Source organism: Gopherus flavomarginatus, chromosome 16, assembly GCF_025201925.1.
Source record: "Gopherus flavomarginatus isolate rGopFla2 chromosome 16, rGopFla2.mat.asm, whole genome shotgun sequence".
NCBI lineage: Eukaryota > Metazoa > Chordata > Testudines > Testudinidae > Gopherus > Gopherus flavomarginatus.
Genome location: NC_066632.1, coordinates 16983263 through 17011182, shown reverse-complemented (window position 1 = coordinate 17011182; position 27920 = coordinate 16983263). Strand labels below are relative to the sequence as shown.

Below are 27920 nucleotides of genomic sequence, written 5' to 3'. Positions count from 1 at the left end.
CAAATGTACCACTTACTGCTCCAGAGGAGGCCTCGGTCACCACCCTCCTGGTGATGCTCTCCTGCTCTCTTGGTCAGACCAAATCAACTACGCCTTCCCTCCTCTATCTCTCCTGCCTCAGGTACTGCGCAAGATCTAACAAGACAGTGCGATGGTCATTCTGATCACCCCCTGTTGGCTCAGGCAATTCCGGTTTCCCAATCTCCTCTACATATCATTCTGCTCATCAATGCCCCTCCACAGCTTCCCCGATCTCCCGACCCAGTACAACAGCGAGATCAGGCGTCCCAATCCACATGAGCTCCACCTCAGAACATGGTATTTGGATGGGCATTTGCTTTAGCGTGCACGTGCTCTCCTGCTGTGCAAGACATCCTCTCCAGCAGCAGGAAGGACTCCACTAGATAATGTTACTGAGCCAAATGGAAATGTTTCTTATCTTGGGTCCAACAAAAAGTATTTCTGCCTGAACTGATGGGGATCCCCTTGATCCTGGATTATGTTCTGTCCTTTAAGTCATCAGGTCTTGTCTCAACTCTTTGAGAGTCCACGTGGCCGTGATTAGCCCATTCTACTGTCCAGTGGAAGGTTGCACTGTCTTTTCACACCCACTAACCACTAGATTTTTGGAAAGGCCTCATCACAACCTCTCCCATCCAAATGATCACACCCCAATGGTTACCTGAATCTAGTTCTCTCCATGCTAACGAAACCACAGTTTGAACTGTTACCACCATGCTCTATGTCCCTCCTTTCCATGAAAGTTGTTTTCCTTGGTGCTATCACTTCTGCGAAAAGGGTTGGTGAACTTGAAGCTATGATAGAGGACCCGCCTTTTATAGTGTTAGAGAAGGATTCTTTCCCCTAAATCTATACCCCAGCTTTTTACCAAAGGTGGTCTCCCAGTTTCACATCAATCAATCTGTTCACTCACCTATTTTCTTCCTGAAACCACACCCCATCTGCAGAGGAACATCAACTCCATTCCCTCAATGTCTGACGAGCTCTGACCTGTTGCATGCAGAGAACAAAACCAATCAGGATTCCTCTAGGCTGTATATGTTGCAGTAGCAGAAAGAGTCAGGGCACAAGTCATCTCCACCTATAGGATCTCTAAATGGATTTCGGGTTGCATTTCACTTGGCTACCAACTGTCAGGCCTACCTATCCCCACAGGGGTGCAGGCTAACTCCACGAGAGCTCAGGCTTCGACTGTGGACTCCTTTCAGTTAAGGACAATGTAGAGCGGCCACCTGGAGTTCTTACACACCTTTGCAGCACACTGTCTTAGTGCAGGACTCGGTAGCAGATGCCTGCTTTGGATGGCAGTTCTCCACACAACCATTCCTTCCTCATCCTTGGCACCCTCTTCCGACTTAGGTACTGCTTGTAAATCACCACCAGTGGAATAATAGGGATCATCACTCGAAGAAGAAGAAGAGAAGGTTACTTGCATGTAATTGGAGGTTCTTTGAGATGTGTGGTCCCTATCTGTATTCCACTTCCCACCCTCCTTCCTCTCTGCTACACATCTGTTTGATTCGTGTTGGAGAAGGAACTGGCTGCACGGTCCGGTTCGCCTCACCCTTTATCACCTTGGCTGGAAGCACAAGGTGAACCAGGGCACATGCACGCACCAATGTACAGTACTTTCAGATGCTCTGATTGCAGGCGCATGGTTCGCATGCATAACCCCTCAGTGGGATACAAATATGGACCACACATCTCGAAGAACCTCCAGTTATAGATAAGTAACCTCCTCTTTCAGTAACTATCAGTCTGTGCTGGATTGAAACAGGTCACAAGTGCTGAAGGTTCCCTTCTGCAAATGATTTTGAGGGAGTTCTGTGGCCTCTTACTGTGACTGTCTGAACGTAACAATAATGCCTAGCACTAATGTTCGTGCCAGACTCATCATGCTACTGTGTGCTGTTAACATTAGCTGGGAGGCTTTGTCTGCTCGCTATGGCCCAGTTCAACACTAATGCCTTCTTGACTTCACAGGATCTGAAAATAAAGAACATGGGTTCTTGGGCAAGCTTGGTCCAGAAACCCCTCACGACTCCATCCTCCACAGCAAAGTCCTCCAGCGACAGCTTTGAGCATTTCAAGAGGGCAGCGCGGGAGAAGGAGGAGCGGGAGAAGGCACTCAAAGCTCAGGCAGAACAGGTGGAAAAGGAGAAGGAGCGGCTGAGGCGGGAGCAGGAGAGGATGAGGTGAGAGGCCTGCACATCTGTATTTCATTGCTCCTAAAACTTGTCTCCCCAGGGTACCGAAGTGCTGTGAATGGAGTTATGTCCCCATTGGGGACAGTCTCTCTTGTTTTTTGCTTCACTTGTCAGCTTGGTGCCTTGGAGTCGCTGCGGATTCTTTGGGAAAAGATAGGTTTTGCAGCAAGATCAGCCAGAAGACAGTGAGGGTAGAGCTGTCTCCACTGCCCTTTTGAGGGGTGTACCCGACATGGCCCTGTTGTCCAGGGCACCTTTTCTCCAGCTCCCTTGGGTTGTACCTGGGCTCTGTTTGCCTAGACACGTAGCAGCACTTACACTGATTATGTTCAGAGTTCCTGCACTGCAGCATGTGTGTAATATAGCCACTGCTGCCATTGTGGGTCCATGCAGGAGCCAGTGCAAGTTGTAGAGTTCCAGCATCGTACTCTGTTCACAGTTCATACCAGTGAGGTATCTGGGTGTGCCGCTGCACAGCAGCTGCTGTTTCCTCCTTCTCAAGCTGACTAACAGTACTGTTAAGCAAGAAGCAACATGAGCAAGAATCTCTTGATGCTAAGCACTTCCCATTCCACAGTGTGGCTGTTGCAAAATGGGTGATTTCCCTGTGCAACAAACTTCACAGGGAGAAACCCCTTAGCTGCCCATTCTCCAACTGGGATCCCCAGGGAGCATTTTCTGGGGGAGATGGCTGGACACATGGTGCTGGCTGCTTTTCCTCGTTTCCAGTTGCTACCTGGCATTAAAAATGTAATACATTGAGTCTGTTCCTGAGAGACTTCACCATGTCAGTGATTGCTGGAGTTCCCACAGGAAGGTTCTAGGATCACAGAGGGGAGGCATACATGAGACGCTCTCAGGTGCCACAAGCACTCCTGTTCTTTTTGCTGATACAGACTAACATGGCTGCTGCTGTGAAATCTAAGATACAGGTCACACTAGGAACAAGTTTGAAACAGCCAAATCTGGGACATTCCTTCCCACTCTAAAATGGTGTTTCCTCAAATAGTCCTTCATCACAGCAATGATGAGCCAGCCCACAGGGTGGAAGAAGGACCCAGCAGTACCCCCATAGAGCTGTTTAAGAAACTTATATGCCTTATGAGGTTGCACAAAGCCCCCCACCATTCTAATGACACTCTTGGGTCTTGGCAGGAGTCGTGATGACGAGGATGCCCTGGAGCAAGCTCGCAGAGTTCAGGAAGAAGTCCGAAGACGCCAGGAGCAGCAGCACCAGCAGCAGCAGCAGCAGGTGTCAGCTGCAGCCTCTGCACCCCAAGCACAGAGCTCTCAGCCACAGTCCTCTCAGTCTATGCTGGATCAGCAGAGAGAGATGGCCAGAAAACGGGAGCAGGAGCGAAGGCGCAGAGAGGCGGTGAGTGGCGGGTGGGGGGGGTTATTTGGGCACTCTGATGGGAGGGGGCAATTTGAGACAGATGTTCAGGCAGAGTGCTTTTGCTGGGATGCTGATGCCTTGGTGAACTGAGTGAAGACTCCCAACTTCAACAGATTGGCAGACAGCTGTGCCAGGAAACTTAGGTCCACTTTTATAGGGCAAAAGTACTAGATTATACCAATAAAAAGTTTAGGTAGCCCAGCAAAGTCCCTGGCCCCTAATGCTACCCCATTGAGTCAAGTGCAGCATCCCTGCAGTGTTACTCCTATGAGCATCAATCCTGCAGCCTTTGTAATTCTCTTATCTCCTCTCCCCCTTCAGATGGCAGCTACTATCGACATGAATTTCCAGAGCGATTTGTTGGCAATATTCGAAGAGAATCTTTTCTAATAGCGCCTGGTTTTCTTCTCCTGACTCTTTAATTTCCCGGCAAATCTTTGACTCTCCGTAGTGTTAACAGCGGCTGGGAGGGGGAGCGTTCCTGCAGCCCTTCTGCATGTATGACCATTGCAGATCTTTCAGTCGAGGCCTCAGAAGGATCAGCAGAGTCTGCCTTACAGTTTGACTTTTGCCCCCCCACACACACTGAAGAAAGACCGACCAAGACAAGCCAACTACTTACCAGGTTTGATTGGACATGCAGCTGCTGGGAAGGGTGCCCTGATCACTCGACATTCTCTATGCCAAACGTATTCACAGTATATCCAGGACTTCATGCTCTTCACACCTTTTCTATCCATAAAGGTTCTAAGTTACAGAATGTCTATGAATAAACAGTGCTGTGTCATGACAGCAAGAGATGCTCTTCACTGAGAGGCTGCCTATGGGAGTGTCCTGGCAGGAATGGGAGACCTGGGGTCCAGCTGGGAAAATACACAAGCTGTGTCTGGTCCTTTCATCACTGGCTTTGCCTTTAACTTAACTTCCCACAAGCCTTTAGCTGGGAGCCATTCTCTGTAAGTGTTCGCTTGTGAAAAAGGGAATAGTACAGTGGAGGTGTCAAGTGTAACTGGCCGTTTGAGTGAGGTTTTTGTTTTAGCATTGTGTGAAGGTCCGGGAATTGGAGCTAGACTACCAACCAAAGTCAGTTTCTTTCAGTCTGTTTTTTTCCTCCAGGCAGTTTGTCACTGCTCAACTCTTGACTGGGTATTAATTGTCTCTTTGTTATAAAGTGGAGTGGGGAAACCAGTAACACCAGGGGAAGCTACCACCCTGTCACTAGTGTTTGACCATGGCTGTATTGTATAGTGACTATAGTTGGCATATATTTGTTTGAGGGTTTTGGTGAGCCACCAAACTCAGTGTAAAAACACTGCTTATATTTTGCTCAGTTTCAAACTTTTAGTCTATATTTTTAACTGTAAAACCAGAAAGCTGCATTTTGGTTTTTTTTAAATGTCATAAAATATGATTTAAAAAAAAAAGTTTTTATACCTAAAAGGAGTGGCTGAGAGGAGGGCAAGTGGAGGTGGCAGTCTTGGAAAGGCTCCTTCCACCACCTATCAAATCTCACTCACTTGCAGTGGGCGCTTTCCCATGCACCTTCAGTGTGTGTTCTTTTAATTTTATTCTATGAACTGTTAAAATGTTATGTGCCATAAATACCCACTATACAGTACAATACTGGTGTGTCAGTATGGGGTGAGCGCTGGAGTAATTGATTGGTTTTACTTTAATACGGTGAATATGCATTTGGTCTGTACTGATCATGGAATAAACTCATCTCTTTTTTTTTAAAAGATGGTGTCGTACTGACATTTCTTTGAATCCTGCTTATGACTGAGTTGTTTAAAGGGGTGAGAATTGTTGAGGAAAGGTTGTCCCTATATCTTGACTGTGCTCTAGGGGAAAGGAAGGAGTTCTCATGCTCCTGTACCCATCCTGGGGGGAAGCTTGTCCCAGGTAGCCAGTGTGCATTTTCCCTCCTAAGCGAGGGTCAGGAGAGCTACCATGCTAAAACAACATGATCCTGGACAAGGTGTAGTGAGGCTGATCTTGTGTGAAGGCTTCATCCTGCTGTTGGCCCCCCTCTCTCACCCAGAGGACACATCAGGACACCAAGCACTGACACCCACAGCGTCTCAGACAACCAGCGCAGTCCCTTCCCAGTTTCTGAGATCATGATGCAGACATAGCTGACACTGTGTAAAGTAAGCACAAGAGCCTTCCTAACTCCAGAAGTGACATTTGTCCTACTGAGCAAGAGCTGGGATTCTCCAAGCCTTGGTCAAGCTGTTTATTTTGAGAGCTGATGGCTTCCATTGATACTTGCTTTCTGAGGTTTGAATGTGGGGGGTGGACGATGGGGTGGGAGGGCCTTCTCTTCACATTCCAGACCTAGTTCAGTGTGAGAACTGGGTGCAGCTATCCCTGGGAAGATCAAGTCAGGACAGGGGACAGATTAGACAGCACTAGTATGGAGAAACTCCACTTTGCTATTGTCTCAGTGACCAAGCAAGCATTGAAATAGCAGCCTCAGGTTATAGGGTTTGACTGTCTGCCATAAGCTGACTTCAGTGTTTTCTAAGCTACTTTCTTGTCATCCCTTAGAGCTCTCTGCTGCCAGTGGGGAGGGGAATACGTTTAGAAGAAATCAGCCTGATAAGTAAGTTTCTCTTAGCTAACATGATCGACCTAGTGCTGTGTCTGAGGCTGGGGTAGTGGGGAAGCTGCAAGGAAGTCTAGAAATCCATCCCAGAAACCTGCCCAAGTCTGTCCCCTACCCTCCACTCTAATGAAGCAACACTCAGTCAAACCTGACAGGCTCCCCCCGATCAAAACTTGTACTGACCAAGAGAATGGTCAGGACATTTAAGTCTCTCATCTCTATAGCTCTTAATCTCTGGCCTCCCTTCTGTGCTATCCATAGCCACAGGCGAGTCCAGGATTTGTCTGGCGATGGCATGAGAAGTAGTTCTTGATTCTATCTAATTATCATAGGGAGCTTATTAACTGTATCAGATGAGGATCTCTTTGTGCTTGGGAATGTAGAGCCCGACTTTTCTGTTGGCTATTTCAGGAAATCATCCCAGTGAACTGCCTGTCTCATTAGAGCCCCTTGGTGTTTCTAGTGGAAAAGTCCTGATTTCTGTTGTCTGGGAGAACCTGCACCACGGAACTTCATTAGCAGCTGATTCTGCTGCTGTTGTAAAGAGAAACCCAAAAGAGCAGTATCCCTGTTCTCCTTGCTTTGCAGAGCCCCAGGCTGGACCAGTGACTGGCTGCAGCTTAGCCTCAGAGCTCAGTCGGTTTGTTTAGATGAGATGTGCCGGTGTGGATCAACAAGTGGTGGCTGCCCTTAACTTTAAAATACAACTGCAGTCTGAAAGGTCCCAATATCCTGTGCTTGTGCTAGTGGCCTGGCCAAGATCTTTGCAAGCTGGGACTTGTAGTATTCTTGTGTGCTAAGGCCCCCACCCATGATGATAAATGGACACAACTGGCATCATTTTAGCAAATTAAGAGCCACCCTTATGTTGCTGGCAAATGGTTGATAGGGCCTCAGGTTGGGCAAAGTGTGGGCAGGCTCTCCTGGCTTGGGCAGATTCTCTCTGCTGTGCCAAGCAGGGGAATAGGGGATATGTTTGATTTTACTCTGATCCCCAAGAATTGGCAGGAGCAAAACCTCATGGCACTGTAGGGCATGAAAGAGAGGTAGGGAACGTGGCATTCCCATGTCCAGAGGGCTAGTAACAGTCGCGTCTTACAGTCCTTTCCTAAGGATTCAACTGCATCCTCTGTAGAACAGGTCTGTGTCACAGTCTGTAAATTGCCTCTGGATTTCAATCTTTTTTTGGTTGTGCATTGTGTAAGATCGTAGTGGGGGAAATCTGAACCGTTGGCTTCTCTTCTAACCTCTTCCAACGACATCTCTTGAACCTCATGCAGAGCCATGAGGTGACCTGCTTCCATCTCTCACCCTTCTTGGACAGTATTCCTCTTTCCAAGCGCTCTCCTCTTCTTATGAAAGCACTTTGGGTGATCATCTCCTCCCTCCTTTAATTTTAAGCTCAGGGTTTCCGGGTATTTTTAAGTGCACATCCGCTGTAAGAGTGACCACACACACACTCTCATCGCAATTGTACATAAAATCCACCACATTGCAGACAAGAAAACAAACCAATTGGAAGTGCTGGAACTTCTAAGAGAGCACCCTAGGTTGTAAAATAAAGAAAACAAATATTATATAATTTATATGTATGCAAAGAACAAACCCCTCTGTATCTAGTCAATAGCGATATTAGTCCTTTTTTTTAATGTTCAACCCTCTTTTGCATTTGAAATTTGCCAAACCTTTATCGTCAGTAGTTAATAATTCGGAGTAGTGGTAGCATTTTTTAGACTGGTGGGTTAATCCAGTAGTCTTCCTTTTCTTTTTCTTTTTCTTTTCTTTTCTTGCTCACCTCTGTATTGTTTGCAAATATCTGGAAACGTTTACAGGTTGCAACTACATACTCTAACTTTAAATATTTTTTTTAAGCTGTACTCTTCTTGTTCTCTTCTGTGCATTTTTTTGTTTGTTTTTACACGTCGCCGAATGATGACCATAACGTAGTATCTTTAGCTGGAGAAATGGTTCCTTCATTTTTTTTTTTCTGCCAAAGGTTGGTTGGGGTTTTTTTGTTTTTTGTTTTTTTTGCTATTCTCATGGTTTTTGCCTGTTTTACTGTGTGTGTTTATAATTGGGTTGTAATTCAGATGATACACTATTTAATTTCCTGCACCCCATCTCCTTGTGTATGATTTAACAGTTATGGACTTTAGAATGCATCTTCTTGCTATAGAAGTCTAGTCTAAATGATGTAATCCTGGTTATTCTCTCCTCCTCTTTAATCCTGTACAAAAGAATAAGAGAAACGTACAATCCCACTGTACTTTTTGCACGGAACGCTTGGCAAATAATTCTGTCAGTGAATTTGAGACTTGTATTAAACACTTTAGACATTTGTAGAAGGGAATTCATAGAGTTTTCACTTATATACTAAAGGTTTTTTTGTGCGGTTCTCATTGCAAAAATAAACATTTGTACTGAATATAAAGCTAAAACTACTTTGTGTGAAATTTTATCTGGTTTTCTGAATTGAGACTGGATGCTGCCCAAGACTGCAATAGTGTTTGGGCCCCAGCTCCATAAAGGGCTCATTGCAGGATCGACACCTTAATCATCGCGTTTTATATTCCAAAAACCAGCTAACATGGCTAAATTGCAACAGTGCCACTGACCTCACTGATAAAACCCCAGTACTTCAAGCAAGGCAAGGCTGTTCTAACCTGTTTGCTGCCACATGGTTGTCAATGCACTGGCCAAGAGTCGTCACAGTGATGAATGCTTTTGGGGACCCAACAGGAGACCCCTTGAACGAGACTAGTTTCATGTAAGTGCCAGGTACCCCCTCTGAAAATGTCACTCCTGTAAGATGTATTGGAGCATAAGCTTTCATGCGTGAATACCCACTTTGTCAGACGCATGTGACGGAAATTTCCAGAGGCAGGAATAAATATGCAGGCCAGAATCAGTCTGGAGATAACGAGGTCAGTTCTATCAGGGAGGATGGGGCCCTTTTCACACCTCTGGAAATTTCCACCATATGCGTCTGATGAAGTGGGTATTCACCCATGAAAGCTTATACTCCAGTACGTCTGTTAGTCTGTAAGGTGCCACAGGACTCTTTGTTGCTTTTTACAGATCCAGACTAACACGGCTCCCCCTCTGATACTTGACTCCTGTAAGATATCACAAACTGGCACCTAAGATCTTAAGTCTGGATTGAATCATGACCATCCCCATCACATGGGCAAGGCAAGCTTTCTGCTGTCCTAAAAGGCTCTGCTCCTTGCTCTAAATGCTTGTGTTTTGGAAATGGTGCGATATTGTATGCACTACATTGTGGTTGTTCAACACCTGATGGAGGGTGCAATCCCTGGCCCTGCTGATGTCAGGGACAACACCCCCAAAGAGTCACACAGCTCCCTTCACTATGAACACTGAAAAGGAAAATGCAAAATAAGTGTCAGCCCCAAGACTAGAGCCCAGTTCTCATGGCTTCGCAGCTGATGCCACCCAGTGGGGCCATGTGACCTCCCTGCCATGTTACTAACCTGTGGGCTAAATGTCTGAGAAGATGGCTAAGGGCACTCCATTGCACTTGCACAGCACGCTGTTGCCTACAGATCTCAGTCTTTCACAAAGGTGGGTGAGAATTGTTAGGTTCATTGTGCGGTGGCCTGAAGTCAGCAATTTGAAGTCTGTTGTGAGGCCCGGTGCTGTTGGCTCAGACCTAGAGCTGCTGCCATCGAGAGCAGAGCTCTGTTCCCCATTTTGCCCTGCATTTTCTATGTAACCTTTTCCAAGTCACGCTGCCTGTCTCTCTGTTTCCCCCCACTGGAAAATGGGCCTGTGGATGCTTCCCTGGGCCAAGGGGCATTTGGTGGTGAACACAGCAGGAGAAGTAATTGCACAAGATCCTAAAGTAGCCTTCCACTTTGAAATGTCCCCATTGCTGTTCACAGGTGGGAATCATCCCCAGCACGGAGGCGGGAGGCCTTCTGCATCATCTTGAGTGAAAGAAAAGTGCATCTAAACAGACATGGGACTATTCCTGCCCTTGAAAACTGCCCCCTGGTGTGTACCAGCTACCACTCCCCCTGAGGTTCCAATGCCACCCAGGGTGAGACAAAGGGGGTGGGGGGGGCACAAATATCAGGCACATAACAGGCTTCATAGGCTTTAATCCCAGACAGCACTTCCCTGGTGTGACCACCCATGATACAGAACTCTAAACATTTGACAGCTGGATTTTTTCCCTTTTATTTGATGATGTTTTGGGGGATCATGGGCCCTATTGCACAACATTCACCTTTGATTCCCCTTTGAGTAACAGTCCAGCTTGGCGTCTCCCTCCTTTGCCTTTGTCCAGCCAAAGGCCATGACCTGCAGAGCCTGGAATCTCGATCTGAAATTCCTTCTGCTTCCAAGCACTGAGATGCATGGCCCAGCTGAGCTACTACAGCTGCTGAGCGCCAGTGTAAATAGCATGTGGCCAGCTTGGGCGATAGTTGGTATTTGCCATTGTTGGGAATCTTTATCCCTTCCCCATAAGGTTCAATGAGTCTACACCAGGGATAGGCAAACTACGACCCGTGGGCTGCACGCGGCTCAGTCCTGCTCTGGCTCCAGCTGGGGCACTGTGTCAGGGGACTGACCATGTGGCTCGGCCCCGCTCCGGCTGGGCCGCTGGATCGGGGGACGCACCATGTGGCTCGTTCCCACTCTGGCCGGGGCACTGGGTCGGGGCCACACCATGCAGCTTGGGACTGCTCTGATGTTCTGGCCGGAGCGCTGGGTCGGGGCTGCACAACACTTGAGGTAAGTGCCACTCGGAGCCTGCACCCCTGAGCCTCTCCCCACACCCCAACCCCTGCCCCAGCCCTGATCCCCCTCCTGCCCTCTGAACACCTCAGTCCCAGCCCAGAGCACCCGCCTACACCCCAAACTCCTCATCCTCAGCCCCACCCCAGAGCCCGCACCCCCTCCCACAGCCCATCCCCAATTTTGTGAGCATTCATGGCCCGCCATACAATTTATTTCCCGATGTGGCCTTTGGGCCAAAAAGTTTGCCCACCCAATAAAGGTATTTTAACTGAAAGTACCTTTATTAGTCCAAAGGCTGGTCAGCCCAATAGCACATTAGATGATTATATGAATTAACAGTTCCCACCTAAATACTGTAAGGACCCATCAGATACAGCAGAGTCCGAAATAGGACCCATCACTTCTAGTTGTTCTGTGGTTTTGGCTGTCGATGGACCTTCTGAACTGCTTTTCCTAACTTACCCCCTACACCTCTTGTCCGCAGGTTCAGCTTTACTTGGGCTGTGTCTGCCTGCAGCTGCTTGCATAGCACTCACTAGTGTGGAAGCAGGGAAAGAAAGAGAGGGTTTAAGTTGCCATTTAAGTGTAAGAAACAGAGCAACCGTTGAGCTAAGTCTTAGCCTAATATTGTGAGACCTCTAGAAGCAGGGCTCACGTCAGAAGCGAGTGGAAAACAGCAGAGTAGTCAGTTTGACCTAGCCTTGAGGTTACGATGTTTTGAGAAGAGAAAGTGAGAAAATACTGGAATAGATAGCAAATAGCCTAAATAAAATGCAGGTGTTTTTAATTAATGCACGTCACAAAGAGGTATAAATGCTTGTGTGATTTTGCTTGTATTTTGGAGAAACTGAGGCACTCATGCTCTCTGCCAGTTGTATTCTTCCCTTGCAATTGCTTGAATAGAGCTGTCTCTGATTTTATTGCTTCCAACCTGAGTGGAGTTTGTTTCTTCCACAATTGTCAACTGTTTCTGTGCTTAACAGTTACAGCTAGCTCCTGCTAAGTCTCTGGCTCTGACAGGGAGTCCCTCACCTCCCCAGAAATGGTCTAATTTGCCTAAGAGTTACAAAGTTGACTATAACCAATTTGCCTAATTTCACCTCCTGACTCAGGCACCATTTTACTAGCAACCCCCCTATCCCTGCCCATTTCTCAAGGCCTTGATAGTGCCTTGTATTCCTTCAGCCATAAAAACCTAGCTCCCAGAGTCGAGATTATAGGGGAATCACAGATTTCCTTTAAATATGAAAAGCAAGTTCTTCAAGTGATTATGTCCATTCTACATCAGGTATGTGCATACCATGTGCACCATCGCCAGAAATTTTTTCCATAGTGGTATCAGTCAGGCCAGCTCTAGTGCCTTTTGGTGTCACACGCTTTGCTTATATGCCGTTATAAGGGGCACTGCCAGCCTCGCACCCTCTCAATTCCTTCTTACCCCCGTGACAGTCGCTGGAACAACTCTTGCTTCACCAAATGTTATTCAGTGGTTTCTCTTCAGCTTAGTTTTAGTCTTAGTTTTAGTAGTAATGTAAATAGCATTGGCGTAGATAGAGCTCCCTCTCTTAGCATAGAGGGGCTCCCTTTGCCACTGGGGCTGGGTGTGTCCCTGTCCTCCGGCTTCAACCCCTGTGCCTCCTGCAGCAAGTCTATGCTGGTGAGCGACCCACACTCCATCTGTCTGAAGTGTCTGGGAGAGGCTCACATATGAGAGCATTGTCAACTCTGTTGACACTTTAAGCCTTGTGCAAAGAAAGACAGGGAGGCTAGACTAAGGGCTATCCTAATGGAAGCCGCACTTAGGCCAGTGTCCAAGCCAAGCCAGTTGGATTTGGCACGGAGCACCTCAGCTTCAGCGCGAAGTGCCCCTCCAGCACCGCATGTTTCTTGGCACTTTTCTCCATCTACAGTGACAAGAAAGAAACATAAGAAGCAACAGTCTGAGAGGGGATGCTCCCCGGTCTCAAGAAAGGACAAACAAGGGGAGTGCAGCAGAGTGTGACCCATGTCAGGCTGCCACTCCACCTCCGGTGCCCTAGCGGCACCATTGGCTCCACCCTGCCCACTGGTGCTGTTGAATCTGGAGTGGGATCACCCGTTGATGCCGGGGAGTCATTGTGACGCCAGCAGGATCACGGTGCCCTCCACCCTGGAGGCCTTTGCAGTGGCCAGGGACCCACTGTCCCTCCCAGTACTGCCAATGGGACAACCACTGGCTCCCATGAGTGTGATGAGCAGAAGGGAGCATGGGGCTTCAAGCTTTTACCTGGCACCAGGGGCCTCAGTACTGACCACAGGCAAACGCCCTCCTGTGGTTGACAAGGTCTTCCCTGATCCAGCACCGATCCCCAGACCCTCATGACTGACCAGGAGAAGTAAGGGACACCACTCCCTCATGATCACCTCAGGAAAGCTTTTCTTTGGAGTTGGAGATTGAGCCCTGCACCCAGCCTAAGAGCTGCTGCCACTACCCATCCTACATCCCTCCGGATCCCGGTGTAGGTCCACCTGCCAGCACCTGGCCTGGAGGACAATGGCCAATGCAGGTCCAGTGGCCATTCTTGAACCTGTGGTGCTTCCCCCCAGTACCAGGACCACCGTCCAACCATTCCTATTTGCTTGTGTCCAAGAGGAGGGCCCCTCCACCTCACCATTCTGCATCTGACCCAGACTCTGGTACTAAGCCCAGTACCAACACACAAGATGTGGGCCTGGGGAATGTAATTGGGGCCAAACAAGAGAAGGAAGACCCCATTGCTTCAGGCCTCTTCCTCTTTCTCCACAGATGAAGCTGTCTTGGGATTGAGCAGCGTGGTGCCACAAGATGACTTTAGAACCCATCAGGAGCTTCTAGGAAGTGTAGCTGCTAACATGGGGCTGGAGGTGGAGGTACTCAAGGAGTTAGCGCATAGTCTCATTGACATTTTGTCCACAGCAGTCCCATCCAAGGTTGCTCTACTAATTAACAAGGCTGTTATGGGTCCAGTCAGGGCCCTGGGTGGCACACTCCATCTTCTCTGCCGCCTCCTTCAAAGAAGGCAGAAAAGAAATCCTACATGTTGGCCAAGAGGTACGAATACTTGTATTCTGGTCCTCCTCCCGGGTCTCTTGTGGTCACAGCAGCCAATGAGAGGGACGGGCAAGGCCAGGCAGGCAGCAGACAAACTTAAGGAAGCTAGACTTGTTCAGCAGAAAAATGTATTCGCTGGCTGGGTTACAGCTTCGTATTTCCAGCCAACAAGCCCTGCGTGGGAAATATGATTACAATATGCGGGACTCTATGGCCAAGTTTAAGGACTCTACCTCAGGACTCCAGCCAAGAGTGTTCCATCCTGTTAGAGGAGAAGAAAACTGTAGCCAGAGCCTCACTCCAAACAGCTCTGGATGCAGCTGACCCAGCAGCCAGAACGACGGCTTCTGCAGTGTTTGTGAGGCAATGCTCCTGGCTTCAACCCTCGGGGCTACCACTGGAGCTCCAACAGTCAATCCAGGACCTCCCATTCGAGGGTACCTCCTTCTTCACAGAGCAAATGGGCACACAGCTCCATGGTCTGAAGGACTCCAGGGCCACCCTCAGATCCCTGGGCTTCCACTCCCCAGCTCCTTGGAGGAAGCATTTCATGCCCCAGCAACCAGCCCACTTCTCGACTCCACTACTGTGTCAGAACCTGTTCGAGAAAAGGAGCAGGGGTTAGAAGCATAGACAACCACACCAATCCACCTCAGCCACACTACCGGGGTCGCACAGATCCTCAGGAGGCCCCAAACAGAGCTTTTGAAGGTGTGCCTGAGGGCAATATATCAGTTCCTGCCTCGGATCCTCCCCCCAAACCCTTTTTTGTTTTCAGACCAACTCTCCTACTTCAGTCCAGCGTGGTCCCTCAGCACCTCGGATCACTGGGTGCTGAGTATGGTGGTGGACAGTTACCCTTCAATTGTCTTCTGCCCATCCCTCTTAAGGGACCCGTCTCATGAGCAACTTTGAGCCCGAGGTACAAGCCCTCCTATGGGTAGGAGCTGTGGAGGAGGTGCCCCAGAACTTGAGAGAGAAAGGGGTTTTGCTCCAGATATTTCCTAATCCTGAAGGCCAAAGGGCATCTTTGACCCATCCTGGACCTGCATCACCTCAACAGTTATCTCAAGAAACTGAGGTTCTGCATGGTCTCCCTGGATCCAGGGGACCACCCTTGACTTGAAAGATGCATATTTCCACCTTGTCATCTTCCAAGGCCAAAGAAGTTTCCTCAGGTTTATCATAAACCAGACCCATTATCAGTTCACCATCCTCCCCTTTGTTCTGTCTGCAGCCCCTTGGATTTCTACGGAATGCACAATGATGGTACCCGTACCTCAATGACTGGCTAATCAAGGGCCACTCAAAGGCTCAAGTGAAGAACAGCATCAGCCTGGTCCAAGCCACCTTCTGAGCACTGGGCCTGTTGATAAAAGAGCAAAAGTCAACATTTACTCTAGTCCAGAGAATAGAGTTTATTGGAGCACTTCTAGACTTGATCCAGGCCAGAGCCTCCTTTCCAGAGGCTTGATTCTGGAGAACATTGGTTCTTGATATCCGAGGTCAAGCCCACCCCATCTTGACAGCCTGGTTTTGCCTCAAACTTTTGAAACACATGGCCATGTGCACTTACATGGAATAGCGCTCAGGGCTGCACCTTAGACCCCTGCAGACTTGGTTGGCCTTGGTGTGCTCACCAAATCCACTTGGACTCGGTGCTCACAGTTCTCGCCCTGGTCCTCGCCTCCCTTAACTGATGGAAGGACCTACAGTCAGTAACTGCAGGCATTCCCTTTGTTACACTCCCAGTCTTCATTGTCTTTAATTTTGGACATATCTGATCTAGGTGGGGAGCTCAGCTCAAACACCTCAGGAGACAGGGCCTGTGGTCTGAGGAAGAGCTACACATAAACATCAGAGAGCTCAGAGCAGTCCTCTTAGCTTGCCGCGTGTTCCTTCTCCAGATCATGGGCAAAGTAGTACGATGCTAATTGACAACACGGCAGTCATGTTCTACATCAGCAAGCAGGGAAGAGTGCACTCCTCCACCAGGCTATCCGTCTAAGTACGCCATCCACTTTGAGGCTTCCCATCTTCCGGGAGCCTGGAATGCCCTGGCAGATCACCTCAGTAGATCTTTCTCCTCTCACCACAAGTCATCCCTTCACCCAGAGGTGACCAGATACATCTTCCAGAGTTTGAGGGTCTCCCCAGGTAGACCTGTTCACAACCAGGCCGAATAGGAAATGTCAACAGTTTTGCTCGCTGTGCAGACACAGCCCGGGCAGCTTCTCAGACATCTTCCTGCTTCCACGGACAGAGTTCCTATTCTATGCATTTCCTACAGTTCCTCTGATGCACCAGGTCCTTCTGAAAGTCAAGCGGGACAAGGCAAGGGTTATTCGTATAGCCTTTGCATGGCTGCGACAACGCTGGGTTGTCACACTACTCAACTTGTCGGTGGCGCCCTGGCTACCGCTCCCACTCCCACCCCTCCCGGACCTGCTCTGACAAGATCACAGCTGCTTACTCCACCATGTGGAAGCTCCATGCTTGACCCCGGAGGAACAGGCATGTTCGGAGCAAGTTCACCAGGTTTTGCTGTGTAGTAGGAAGCCGTCTACTAGAACTATTTACCTGGCCAAGTCGAAGCATTTCTCATATAGTCTTCCCAACAAGGTCTTTGCCTGACTCAGTCTTCCCTCCAGTCTGTGCTGGAATACCTGCTCCATCAGAAACAACAAGGCCTGGCCCTCGCTTTCATCAAGGTACACTTAGCAGCGATCTCGGCCTTCCACACTCCGGTGAGCGGTAGGTCAGTCTTCTCACACGAGATTTCCATTTGTTTCCTTAAAAGGTTAAGGAATTTGCAAAGCAATTCCACCATGGGACCTAAACCTGATCCTGTCAAGACTCTCAGGCCTTCCCTTTGAACTGCTAGCATCAAGTCCTCTGCTGTACCTCTCCTGGAAGTTTGCCTCCCTGGTGGCAATTACCTTGGCCAGAGGAGTCACAGAATCATAGACTATCAGGGTTGGAAGGGACCTCAGGAGGTCATCTAGTCCAAGCCCCTGTCTCGGCAATCAGGACCCTTACATCAAAACCACCGAACATAGTAAAAGCAGCAAAGAATCCTGTGGCACCTTATAGACTAACAGACGTTTTGGAGCATGAGCTTTCATGGGTGAATACCCACTTCGTCAGATGCATGCATCCACATGCATCTGACGAAGTTGGTATTCACCCACGAAAGCTCATGCTCCAAAACGTCTGTTAGTCTATAAGGTGCCACAGGATTCTTAGTCTGGATCTGTAAAAGCAGCAAACGCAGCTACCCCTCTGATACCAAGGACAAGGTTCAACTATGCTCCCACCCAGCATTTCTTCTGAAGGTGGTCTTGCAGTTCCACAATAACCAGGCTCTTTTCTGCCAGTTTTCTTCCTGAAAATGCACAAGAATTCAGAGGAGCGATGACTTTACTCGTTGGACATTAGATGTGCCCCAGCCTTCTGCATTGAGAGGACCAAGCCATTCCGTAAATCCGTGCAACTCTTTGTGGCAATAGCAGATAGGATGAAAAACCTACCGGTTTCAGCCCAGAATATCTCATTTTGGATAACCTCCTGTGTTCATACATGCTACAAGCAGTTGGGCTTCCCACCTCCTGCCATCTTGACTGCCAGTTTGACAAGAGCTCAGGCCTCATCAGTGGCATTTCTGGCACAGGTCCTGATCCAAGACACATTCAGGGCTGCGACCTGGTCGTCAGTGCATACTTTCTCCTCCCATTACAGCATCGCCCAACAGGCTCGAGATGATGCCAGGTTAGGAAGAGCATTGTTGCAGTCAGCATGTCCATGAATTCCAAGCCCACTTCCTTGGGTACTGTCATGGTATAATTCCCCAACCTGAACCTTAGCGTCCAAAAGATGGGGGACCAGCATGAATTCCTCTAAGCTCAATTACCAGCTTAGTACTTGTAGCGCTGCCACCAACCAGGAATTCCAGTGCCTGGTACACTCTGGTCCCCCCAAAACCTTGCCTGGGAATCCCCAAGACCCAGTCCCTCTGGATCTTAACACAAGGAAAGTAAACCCTTTCCCTCACCGTTGCCTCTCCCAGGCTTCCCCTCTCTGGGTTACCCTGGAAGATCACTGTGATTCAAACTCCTTGAATCTTAAAACAGAGAGGAAAATTCACCTTCCCCCCTCCTTCTCTCTCCCCCTCCCAGACTCTCCTTGAGAGAGAAAAGTAATCCTAACACAGAGAGAAAATTAACCTTTCTCTCCTCCTTCCCTCCTTTCTCCCCACCAATTCCCTGGTGGATCCAGACCCAGTCCCCTGGGATCTCACACCAGAATAAAAAAAACAATCAGGTTCTTAAACAAGAAAATCTTTTAATTAAAGAAAAAACAGTAAAAATTATCTTTGTAAATTTAAGATGGAATATGTTACAGGGTCTTTCAGCTATAGACACTGGGAATACCCTCCCAGCCTAAGTATACAAGTACAAAGTAAAATCCTTTCAGCAAAATACAAATTTGAACTCCTTCCAGCCAAATACACATTTGTAAATAAAGAAAACAAACACAAGCCTAACTCGCCTTATCACCTAGTACTTACTATTTTGAATCTATAAGAACCTGTATCAGGGAGATTGGAGAGAAACCTGGTTGCGCGTCTGGTCACTCTCAGAACCCAGAGAGAACAACAACCAAACGCTAACAGCACACACAAAACTTCCCTCCCTCAAGATTGAAAGTATCCTGTCCCCTGATTGGTCCTCTGGTCAGGTGACAGCCAGGCTCACTGAACTCAACCCTTTACAGGCAAAAGAGACATGAAGTACTCCTGTTCTATTAACCCTTAACTATCTGTTTATGACACCGCTTGTGAGTCACCTAATGTGGACTGGACATGAGCGAGCACTCGCATTAAAAATGGTTACTAACCATTACGTAACTGTTGTTCTTCAAGATGTGTTGCTCATGTCCATTCCATGACCCATCCTCCTGCCCCTGCGTTGGAGTTAGCTGGCAACCGGGATGAGAGGTGTGGGGCTGGCAGTGCTCCTTATACCAGCGCATAAGCGTGTGGCACCAGGGGTTGCTAGAGCCAGCCCGACAGGTACCACTGAGGGGGAAATTTATGGCGACGGTACATGCAGCACGCACACACCTAATATGGAATGAACATGAGCAACACATTTCGAAGAACAGTTACGGAAAGGCTAGTAACAGTTTTTTCTGGCCCTTCTGGCTGCAGAGGGAATTGGAAAATGCCCTCACTCCCCCAAAAGGCTCAGAAACCAGTTGGTAAAGAACAAGCTCCCACTCCCCCCAGGCAAAGAGACTAGGATCAGGACCAGCTGTGCCCCCCAAAGACCAGGCCAACCCTCCAAATCAGACCAGACCCACATCCCTCCCCAGACCAAACGGGACCAGACCCGCATCCCTCCCCAGCCCGAACCCCCTGAACTGGACCAGACCCACATTCCTCCTTAGACCAGGGGTGCTCATGGGGGGATGGGGCAGGGGGCACTGGGTCTCCCCCAGGGGCGCTGGTGGGGGGATGTGGCAAAGGGGCTCCAGTTGTTTTGCAGGGCCCAGGCCAAGAGGGCTTACCTGGAGCAAGGAGTGCCCACTGGTTGGGGTGTCCATCCACTGGGTGCCTGTGCCGCCACCTGCCCAGCATAGTCCAGGACCCCCATGTTTCCTGGCCTCTGCTTTTAAATAAAGGTGGGGCTGAGTCGGGTGGGGGTGGGTGTGGAGCTGCATGCTCAGCACCCTCCGACCAGCGCTGCTCCAGGCCTGGAAGGGGCCCAGAGCCCAGGGAGGAGGCAGGGAGGCCGCACCACGACCCAGCTCTTTGCAGCACACAGCAGCCAGAAACCCCTGCGCCTGCTGCCTAGCCTAGCCTTCCCCTCTCCTCCCCCCCCACTCGCTCCACCAAGTGGTACAAGCCTCTGGGGGCAGGAGGTGGGGTGGGGCCAGAGCAGATCCACAGCAGCTGAGGGCTTCTCTCCACCCCCGTCTGGCCAAAAGAATCAAGTGAGCAGGGGAGAGCTGCGCCGGGTGGAGAGGAATGAGCGCTGTGGCCGCTTGACAGCAACATGCAAGTGGAGCACAGGGCCAGTGCATGGCCTCTTTGGCAGGCTGCCCTGTGCATCATTGCAGGAACCCATGCTCTGACAAAGATCCTTGCCCACGTCAGGAATGGTGGCATCAGTCCTGGGTACCACCCCTTCCTGTATGCCCCCCCCCAATATGGCCATGCTGGGCTCCTTGGGCGGCGTATTGGCAGCAATTTGCCAGACCTCTGGCTCCACTGCACCAGAAACTAGGGTCAAACATTCTCCTCCACCAAATCTCCAACATGAGGAGACCTTTGAAGAACAGAAGGCTAGAAAGGAAAAGAGGCTATCTCTCAAACCCATTTTGTCTGTATCTCCATAGAACATAGTCCTGCCTCCTCCACCATGATTTCTGCCAATTCCAGGACCTTGTGGAGAGGGTGGCAGACACCCTCCAGAGATACATTGTGAGGAGGTTAAGACTCAAACACAAGCTCCTGAGCATTCGGCAGTGGGTAGCACCCACCCGGATTGCACTACCCATTAATGAAGTGCTCCTGGATCCAGCAAAGACTGTGTGGCAAATTCTTCCACCATCCTGCCACGCTGCAAACGGGCAGATAAGAAATATGTTCCCCCGGACCCTCCACTGGGCCAAACCCCCCCACGCCACTGCACTAATTAGTCTTGTGCCTAGGCTACCATCTCTCCAGCAACAGGCCACCCCTCCAAATCCTGCCTGAGCCCTCCTGCAGAGAGGAGCCCTGAGCTCCCAGACCTATAGGTAGGGCCCTACCAATTTCACGGTCCATTTTGGTCAATTTCAGCATCATGAGATTTTAAAAATTTCATGATTTCAGCTCTTACATCAGGGTGTTGTAATTGTATGGGAACTGACCCAAAAGGGAGTTGTGGGAGGGTTGCAAGGTTATTGTGTGGGGGGTTGCGGTACTGCTATCCTTACTACTGGGCTGCTGCTGCCGGCGGCGCTGCCTTCAGAGCTGAGCAGCTGGAGAGCAACAGCTGCTGGCCGGGAGCCCAGCTCTGAAGGCAGAGCTGCCGTTAGCAGTAGTGCAGAAGGATGGGATGGTGTGGTATTGCCACCCTTACTTCTGTGCTGCTCCCTGCAGAGCTGGGACCTCAGTCAGCAGCCGCCACTCTCCAGCTGCCCAGCTCTGAAGGCAGCAGCACAGAAGTAATGGTGGCATGGGATGGTATTGCTACCCTTACTTTAGCGCTGTTGCAGGTGGGGCGCTGCCTTAAGAGCTGGGCGCCCAGCCAACAGCTGCTTCTCTCCAGCCACCCAGCTCTGAAGACAGCGCAGCAGTAAGGGTGGCAATACAGTTTTAATCTGGAATCGCCCTGAATATGGGCATTGGACTATAACCCGTGGACTAATTCTGAACGAACACTTTGCCGCTACAAAGCTCACCATTTCTACTATGAATTTAATCTCAAGAACTGTACTCATGTCTGAACTTTTATGCTGATCTTTTAACCAATTCTCTCTCTCTTTTCTTTTAATAAAGTTTAGTGTAGTTTAGAAGAATTGGCTGTAAGTGTGTATTTGGGTAAGATCTGGAAGAACTTTCTTATATGAATAAGATTTTAGTAATACTCCTCATATTTGACTTGGGTGTCTGGGTGGAGGCCTGAGGCTGGGTTGCTTTAAGGGCACTGTGGTTACCCAGAAAATAACAGCAGTGAGGTATTATAGAAGCTGTTTTGTGCTGGCGTGGTAAATCTTAAGTATTGGAATATCCACCGACTTTGGGTATTGTCTGCCCCATTCTTTGTAGATCACACTAATTGAGTGAGCTCAATGCAGGCTCCCCTAGGACTCTGGTCACAGTGGTCTTTAGCTCTGTTCCTGGCAGGTGGGAGCCCCTGCTCAGTGCCTGGAGCCGGGGTTTCACTGCAGTTGTGCCAGGGCGGTGGTGGGAGCTTAGCGCTGACCTTGCTAGAAAGGATGGCTGGGGGCAAGCAGCTCTTTTCTGCTGTGGATTCCCCATGCTTACTGTTCCCCTTAGTGACTCCCTGTGCTCTGTTGACTGTACATATGGCTGGAGCTCAGGGTGCCTAGATGCCAGTGCCTCTCTGCCAGGGATGGGCCCCTTAGCGCCTTGACTGTAAATCCATTTGCGGAGGGTGATGGCCCCTGGATAGAAAGTGCTGCCTTATGGTCCGGATGCTTTGAGTGTATTTAATAAATGACATTTGGAACAGAAACCTGCATGGTGTGAGCCGTTCACCAGCCGGCACGTGTGACTGGCCTTGGACAAGGGATCTGCACGTCGGGAAGCCTCCCAGGACTAGAGCGGGATCTGTGTTTACTGTATGAGTTAGGGCTGCCTTGAACGTGCCTATGTGGGGCTGTGCTTCCTTCTCCATCCCCGCCCCAGGCTGCACCTGCTTGCAGAGAGGCGGCAGTGCCCAGCTGGGATTGCTGATGGCCAGGGCTCTGGTAAATGGGCGTGTGGATGCCTCTGGGGCTGACTGGGTCAGTAAGGGGGAGCAGCCCAGCTTACAGCTACTGACTGGGCAGAGAGGTAACGCTGTGCTTGCTTCCTCCCAAATGGCAGGGGCGGGGTGAGGGGGAGGCAGGAGACCACCTGGGCTGCCCCACTTGCTCGCTGTCTGAATTGCTAGGACCCCAGCCTGCCCCCACGGGAGTGAGTGGGAAAGGAGAAGCTGGCCCTGAGCAGGAGGGAGCTGGCTGTTGCTGCCCCAGCCCAGTAAAGCGGCTCACTTTTGCTTTTCCATCAGCTGCTGCACAGAGCTCCCCTGTCCCCAGGGCTGGGCCTCCCACCAAGGTATCTAGGCATATCACAGACACCCCTGGGTTTAGGAGGGAGGAAGGTTCCTTATCCCCATTGTACAGAGGGGGAAGGGACTCGCCTAAGGGTACATCTACACTACGGGATTATTCCGATTTTACATAAACCGGTTTTATAAAACAGATTGTATAAAGTCGAGTGCACGTGGCCACACTAAGCACATTAATTCGGCGGTGTACGTCCATGGTCCTAGGCTAGCGTCGATTTCCGGAGCGTTGCACTGTGGGTAGCTATTCCGTAGCTATCCCATAGTTCCTGCAGTCTCCCCCGCCCCTTAGAATTCTGGGTTCAGCGCCCAGTGGCTGATGGGGCAAAAATCATTGTCGCGGGTGGTTCTGGTTAAATGTCGTCAGTCATTCCTTCCTCCGGGAAAGCAACGGCAGACAATCATTTCGCGTCCTTTTTCCCTGGATTGCCCTGGCAGACGCCATAGCACGGCAACGATGGAGCCCGTTCAGCTTTTCTTTTTTTTTTTTTTTACAGTCACCGTGTGTGTATTGGATGCCGTGGACAGAGGCGATACTCCAGCGCTACACAGCAGCATTCATTTGCTTTTGCATGGTAGCAGAGACGGTTACCATCATTCTGTACCATCTGCTGCTGGTGTAAATTGGCAATGAGATGACAGTTATCTGTCCTTCTGTACTGTCTGCTGCTATCATGGGTGCCCCTGGCTGAGATAGGCCAGGAGCACAAAGGCAAAACTGGGAATGACTCCCTGAGTCAATCCCTCCTTTATGGTTTCTAAAAATAGTCAGTCCTGCCTAGAATATGGGGCAAGTGTACTAGAGAACCAGTGTATCAGAGAGCACAGCTGCTTCGTGTCAGATCCTGCAGAAATGATGAGCTACATGCCATTCATGGGGGGTGCCCCTGCAACAACCCCACTCGTTGTTTCCCTCCTCCCCCAACCTTCCTGGGCTACCGTGGCAGTGCCCCCCCCCCATTTGTGTGATGAAGTAATAAAGAATGCAGGAATAACAAACAGTGACTTGTTAGTGAGATAAAATGAGGGGGAGGCAGCCTCCCGGTGCTATGACAGTCCAGGTAGGACATTAAGCGGTGCGAAGGAAAGGAGCCCAGCATCCCACTGCTATGATAGTCCAGGCAGTACAGAATCTTTTCTTTACACAGGAAAGGGAGGGGGCTGATGGAGCTCAGCCCCCAGTTGCTATGATAAGGACAGTTACCAGCCGTTCTGTCCCATCTCCTGGGAATGACCAGGAATCATTCCTATTTTTACCCAGGCGCTCCCAGCCGACCTCACCTGAGGCAAGCCAGGAGCACTCACGGGCTGATGGTGATGACGGATATCAGTCATTTTGTACCATCTGCCACCAGGAAGGGGAGAGAAGTGGATACTGCTCTTCACTGCTGCAGCATCGCGTCTACCAGCAGCATTCAGTAGACATAGGGTGACATTGAAAGAAGTCAAGAAACGATTTCTTTCCCTTTTCTTTCACGTGTGAGGGGGGGAGTAAATTGATGAGCTATTCCTGGAACCACGCTGGACAATGTGTTTGAACCTACAGGCACTGGGAGCTCAGCCAAGAATGCAAATACTTTTCAGAGACTGCTGGGGACTGTGGGATAGCTGGAGTCCTCAGTACCCCCTCCCTCCCTCCATGAGCGTCCATTCGAGTCTCTGGCTTCCCGTTACATTTGTCACACAGCACTGTGTAGCCTGTAGATTTTTTTTTCAAATGCTTTGGCATTTCGTCTTCTGTAATGGAGCTGTGATAGAACAGATTTGTTTCCCCATACAGTGATCAGATCCAGTATCTCCCGTACGGTCCATGCTGGAGCTCTTTTTGGATTTGGGACTGCACTGCCACCCGTGCTGATCAGAGCTCCACGCTGGGCAAACAGGAAATGAAAATCAAAATTTCGCGGGGCTTTTCCTGTTTACCTGGCCACTGCATCCGAGTTCAGATTGCTGTCCAGAGCAGTCACAGTGGTGCACTCTGGGATACCGCCCAGAGACCAATACTGTCGATTTGCGGCCACACTAACCCTAATCCGATATGGTAATACCGATTTTAGCGCTACTCCTCTCGTCGGGGAGGAGTACAGAAACCGATTTAAAGAGCCCTTTATATCGATATAAAGGGCCTCGTAGTGTGGATGGGTAGAGCGTTAAATCAGTTTAACGCTGCTAAAATCGGTTTAAACGCGTAGTGTAGACCAAGCCTAAGGCTGTGCAAAGTCTGTGGCAGAATGAACTAAGGTGGCCTGGCCCAGTCCCAGAACCACAGGCCAGCCCCCTGCTTAAAGTGCCCAGGGCTAGAACGAGACTTCAGCAGGGGAGGCCTGGCCTCCCCACTCCCCAGCACAGCCACACCCTCTGTCCTAGCTAGAAGCTCCAGTCACCCCTGCTGCTGGAGGCTCTTCTTTCCCAGCCCTGGCCGGAGTTGCATTGTACACTGGAGGCTCAGAGAGGTTAGAGCCAGAACTATCAGCCTCCCCTACAAAGGGGTTGAGTTGTCTGGCAGCCCAGCAGGAGCATGGGGCAGAGGCTAGGCTAGAACCCAGGGCACATGGCTCCTAGGCCAGGACCCTAAGCACAGACCCCTCCTTGGGCAGGCCTGCTGCCCCTTCTCCCAGGCCCTTTCCTTTGCTAGTAGGGATGGCCAGTGTCTCTGCTGATGGCACAGGCTGGGCACAGGAGAAGCAGCTGGTTCTGGAGTAGCCAGCGCCCAAAGCAGCCAGGTTTTCTGGATTCATCCCTGTGCTCCAGACCCAGAGGTGGCCCTAGACTAGCTGCCAGCAACTGGTGCCCCAGGAGAACCATGCAATTGGCGCCCCAAACCCCAAGGGCTGATCTAGCCTGAGTTTTTTGGTAAATGGGGAAACATTTAGCCCCTTTTTTCCTTTTAATGTTTTTTAAGTTTTATTTTTTTTAAACAGAGGCTTCATTATTCGGTTTGTCTTTCCGTCTGTCCAACCAATGTTTCTGAGATCAGATAAAGTAGAGACACAAAATTTTCAGAATAGATTCGTGCACGACAGCGAGATGATATTTCAGTCAGATTTCAAATAAAATGCATTAAAAATGTTAATTATAATTTTTATTATTACAAATCCAAAATCATTCAGTAGGCTATCCTGCTTTAACTGCCATTTCCACCACATCTAATATAGAAAGAAATAAGAAAATTCTTCAATGAACTTTGACCTGTATTTATAAAACACTCCAAATATAAACCACTCTGTGCTCTTAAAACATGACTTTTCTTGCTTTAAGTTTTGAAAATTCAGTCACTAGTTCTTTTAGATCCAATTTTCCAGCTATTTCATATCTATTGACATTGTGGCAAGTCCAACAAGTCTCTCCTGCACCATTGTTGAACTCAGATATGTTTTTATCAATTTTAACTTTGAGAAGCTACATTCCCCATGAGCTAAGGAAACTGGCAAAGTTAAAAGAATGTGTAGAGCTATAAAAATATTTGGGAAACTGTCTGTGAGTTTATTTTCACAAACAAACTTCAGTACTTCTTCAGGAGTGGAATGTTTCTTAAGTCATCTTGAAAAAGCCTGAAGCTCACCACACAAATCTGTAGCATCAATGTCTTTTGAATTTTCGTGAGTCAATGCCAACTCCAGTTTTATACAAAATTCTCTTATCTGTTTTGCTGTTTTCTTTTGCAAGCTGTGGATGTCATATAGAAAGCCAAATACTGACTCTAACTGCATTTGTTGAAATCTTTCGTCAACCGAGTGAATAGCAGTATCAAGGACTGCAAAGTAGAAATTCACTTTGAACCTTTGTTTTGGTTCTGAATGGGCGTGTCTCATCCTTCATACGAAAACTGCTGTTTCTCTTGCTGAATGTGAACTGGCTCTGGTTCAAATTCTGTCTGAAAGTCTATTTCTTCAGCAAGCTCGAGAGAATCTACCAGTGTTCTTTCGAACCCTTCATCACTTCTGAATATTTTTAGTTTGTTGCAGTTTTTGAATAGCAGAATGTAGGTTCAAGTTCTTTTCCTGAATCTGCTTAGTAGTGAGATTAATCTTGAAAAGGATATTATACCACAAAATGAGGGAAGTCACAAATTTAAATTTGGAAAGGCCATTTGAAAGAGTTTCTGCATCTGAACGTGCTCTATTGCCAGATGATCCAGTAAAGGTAGTATCATTAGAAATTTCAATTAGGGCATCATAAATGTTTCCAAGTTCATAGTGAAGAGGCTTCAAAGCATCAATGTCACTCTCCTATCTTGTCTAAGTGGTTTCACAGTTAGAGTAATTCACAGGGTGAGTCAGAATCTCCCAATGGCATGTTGAGCCTGAGAAAACCATGAACATGTTGCATCAGGTCAGAGAAACTGCTTGCCTCCAAACAGCATCTAGCAGCATCATTAACAACCAAATTCAGAGAGTGCTCACTGCAAGGAATGAATAAGGCCCCAGGATTGATTTCCATCATTCTTCTTTGCACACCACTGTCTCTACCCTTCATAGAATATCAGGGTTGTAAGGGACCTCAGGAGATCATCTAGTCCAACCCCCTGCTTAAAGCAGGACCAATCCCCAGACAGATTTTTGCCCCAGATCCTTATATGACCCCCTCAAAGATTGAGCTCACAATCCTGGGTTTAGCAGGCCAATCTCAAACCACTGAGCTATCCCTCCCCTCATATTACTTCCATTATCCTAGCCTTGGCCACGTAAGTTTTAAACAGATAATGTCGTTTCAAGCTCTTGTAGAATAATTTCAGTCATAAATGCTCCAGTCGTCTCCTTCAGTGGTATGAAACCCCAAAAATGTTCCTTTATAAGCACTTCAACGTTATCTTCATCTGCAGACTTTTCCATATCCACAAAATGAATGATTATCATCATTTGTTCGACGTGACTCACATCTGGTGTACAGTCCAGTATTATTGAAAAGTATTTTGCAGAATGGGCAGATTCTACAATTTTCTTTTTAATGGCATTTGCTAGGATTTGAATCAGTTCATTCTGCATATTTTTTCCTAAGTAATGAACCTGTTTCA

The 27920-nt window shown here is 48.9% G+C and overlaps 1 protein-coding gene across 11 annotated transcripts in view; it reads left to right on the top strand.

Annotated features, from left to right (window-relative positions):
• BRD4 (bromodomain containing 4) overlaps positions 1–5363 on the top strand; it is a 205781-nt gene extending 200418 nt beyond the window's left edge. For all 11 annotated transcript variants that reach the window (XM_050925774.1, XM_050925767.1, XM_050925768.1 and 8 more), the window contains 3 exons: positions 2005–2216; positions 3384–3603; positions 3946–5363. In XM_050925774.1, the coding sequence (XP_050781731.1) occupies positions 2005–2216; positions 3384–3603; positions 3946–4014 (501 nt within the window). In that variant the 3' untranslated portion in view covers positions 4015–5363. The remainder of the gene's footprint in view (positions 1–2004; positions 2217–3383; positions 3604–3945) is intronic.
• Positions 5364–27920: the final 22557 nt, after the last annotated feature.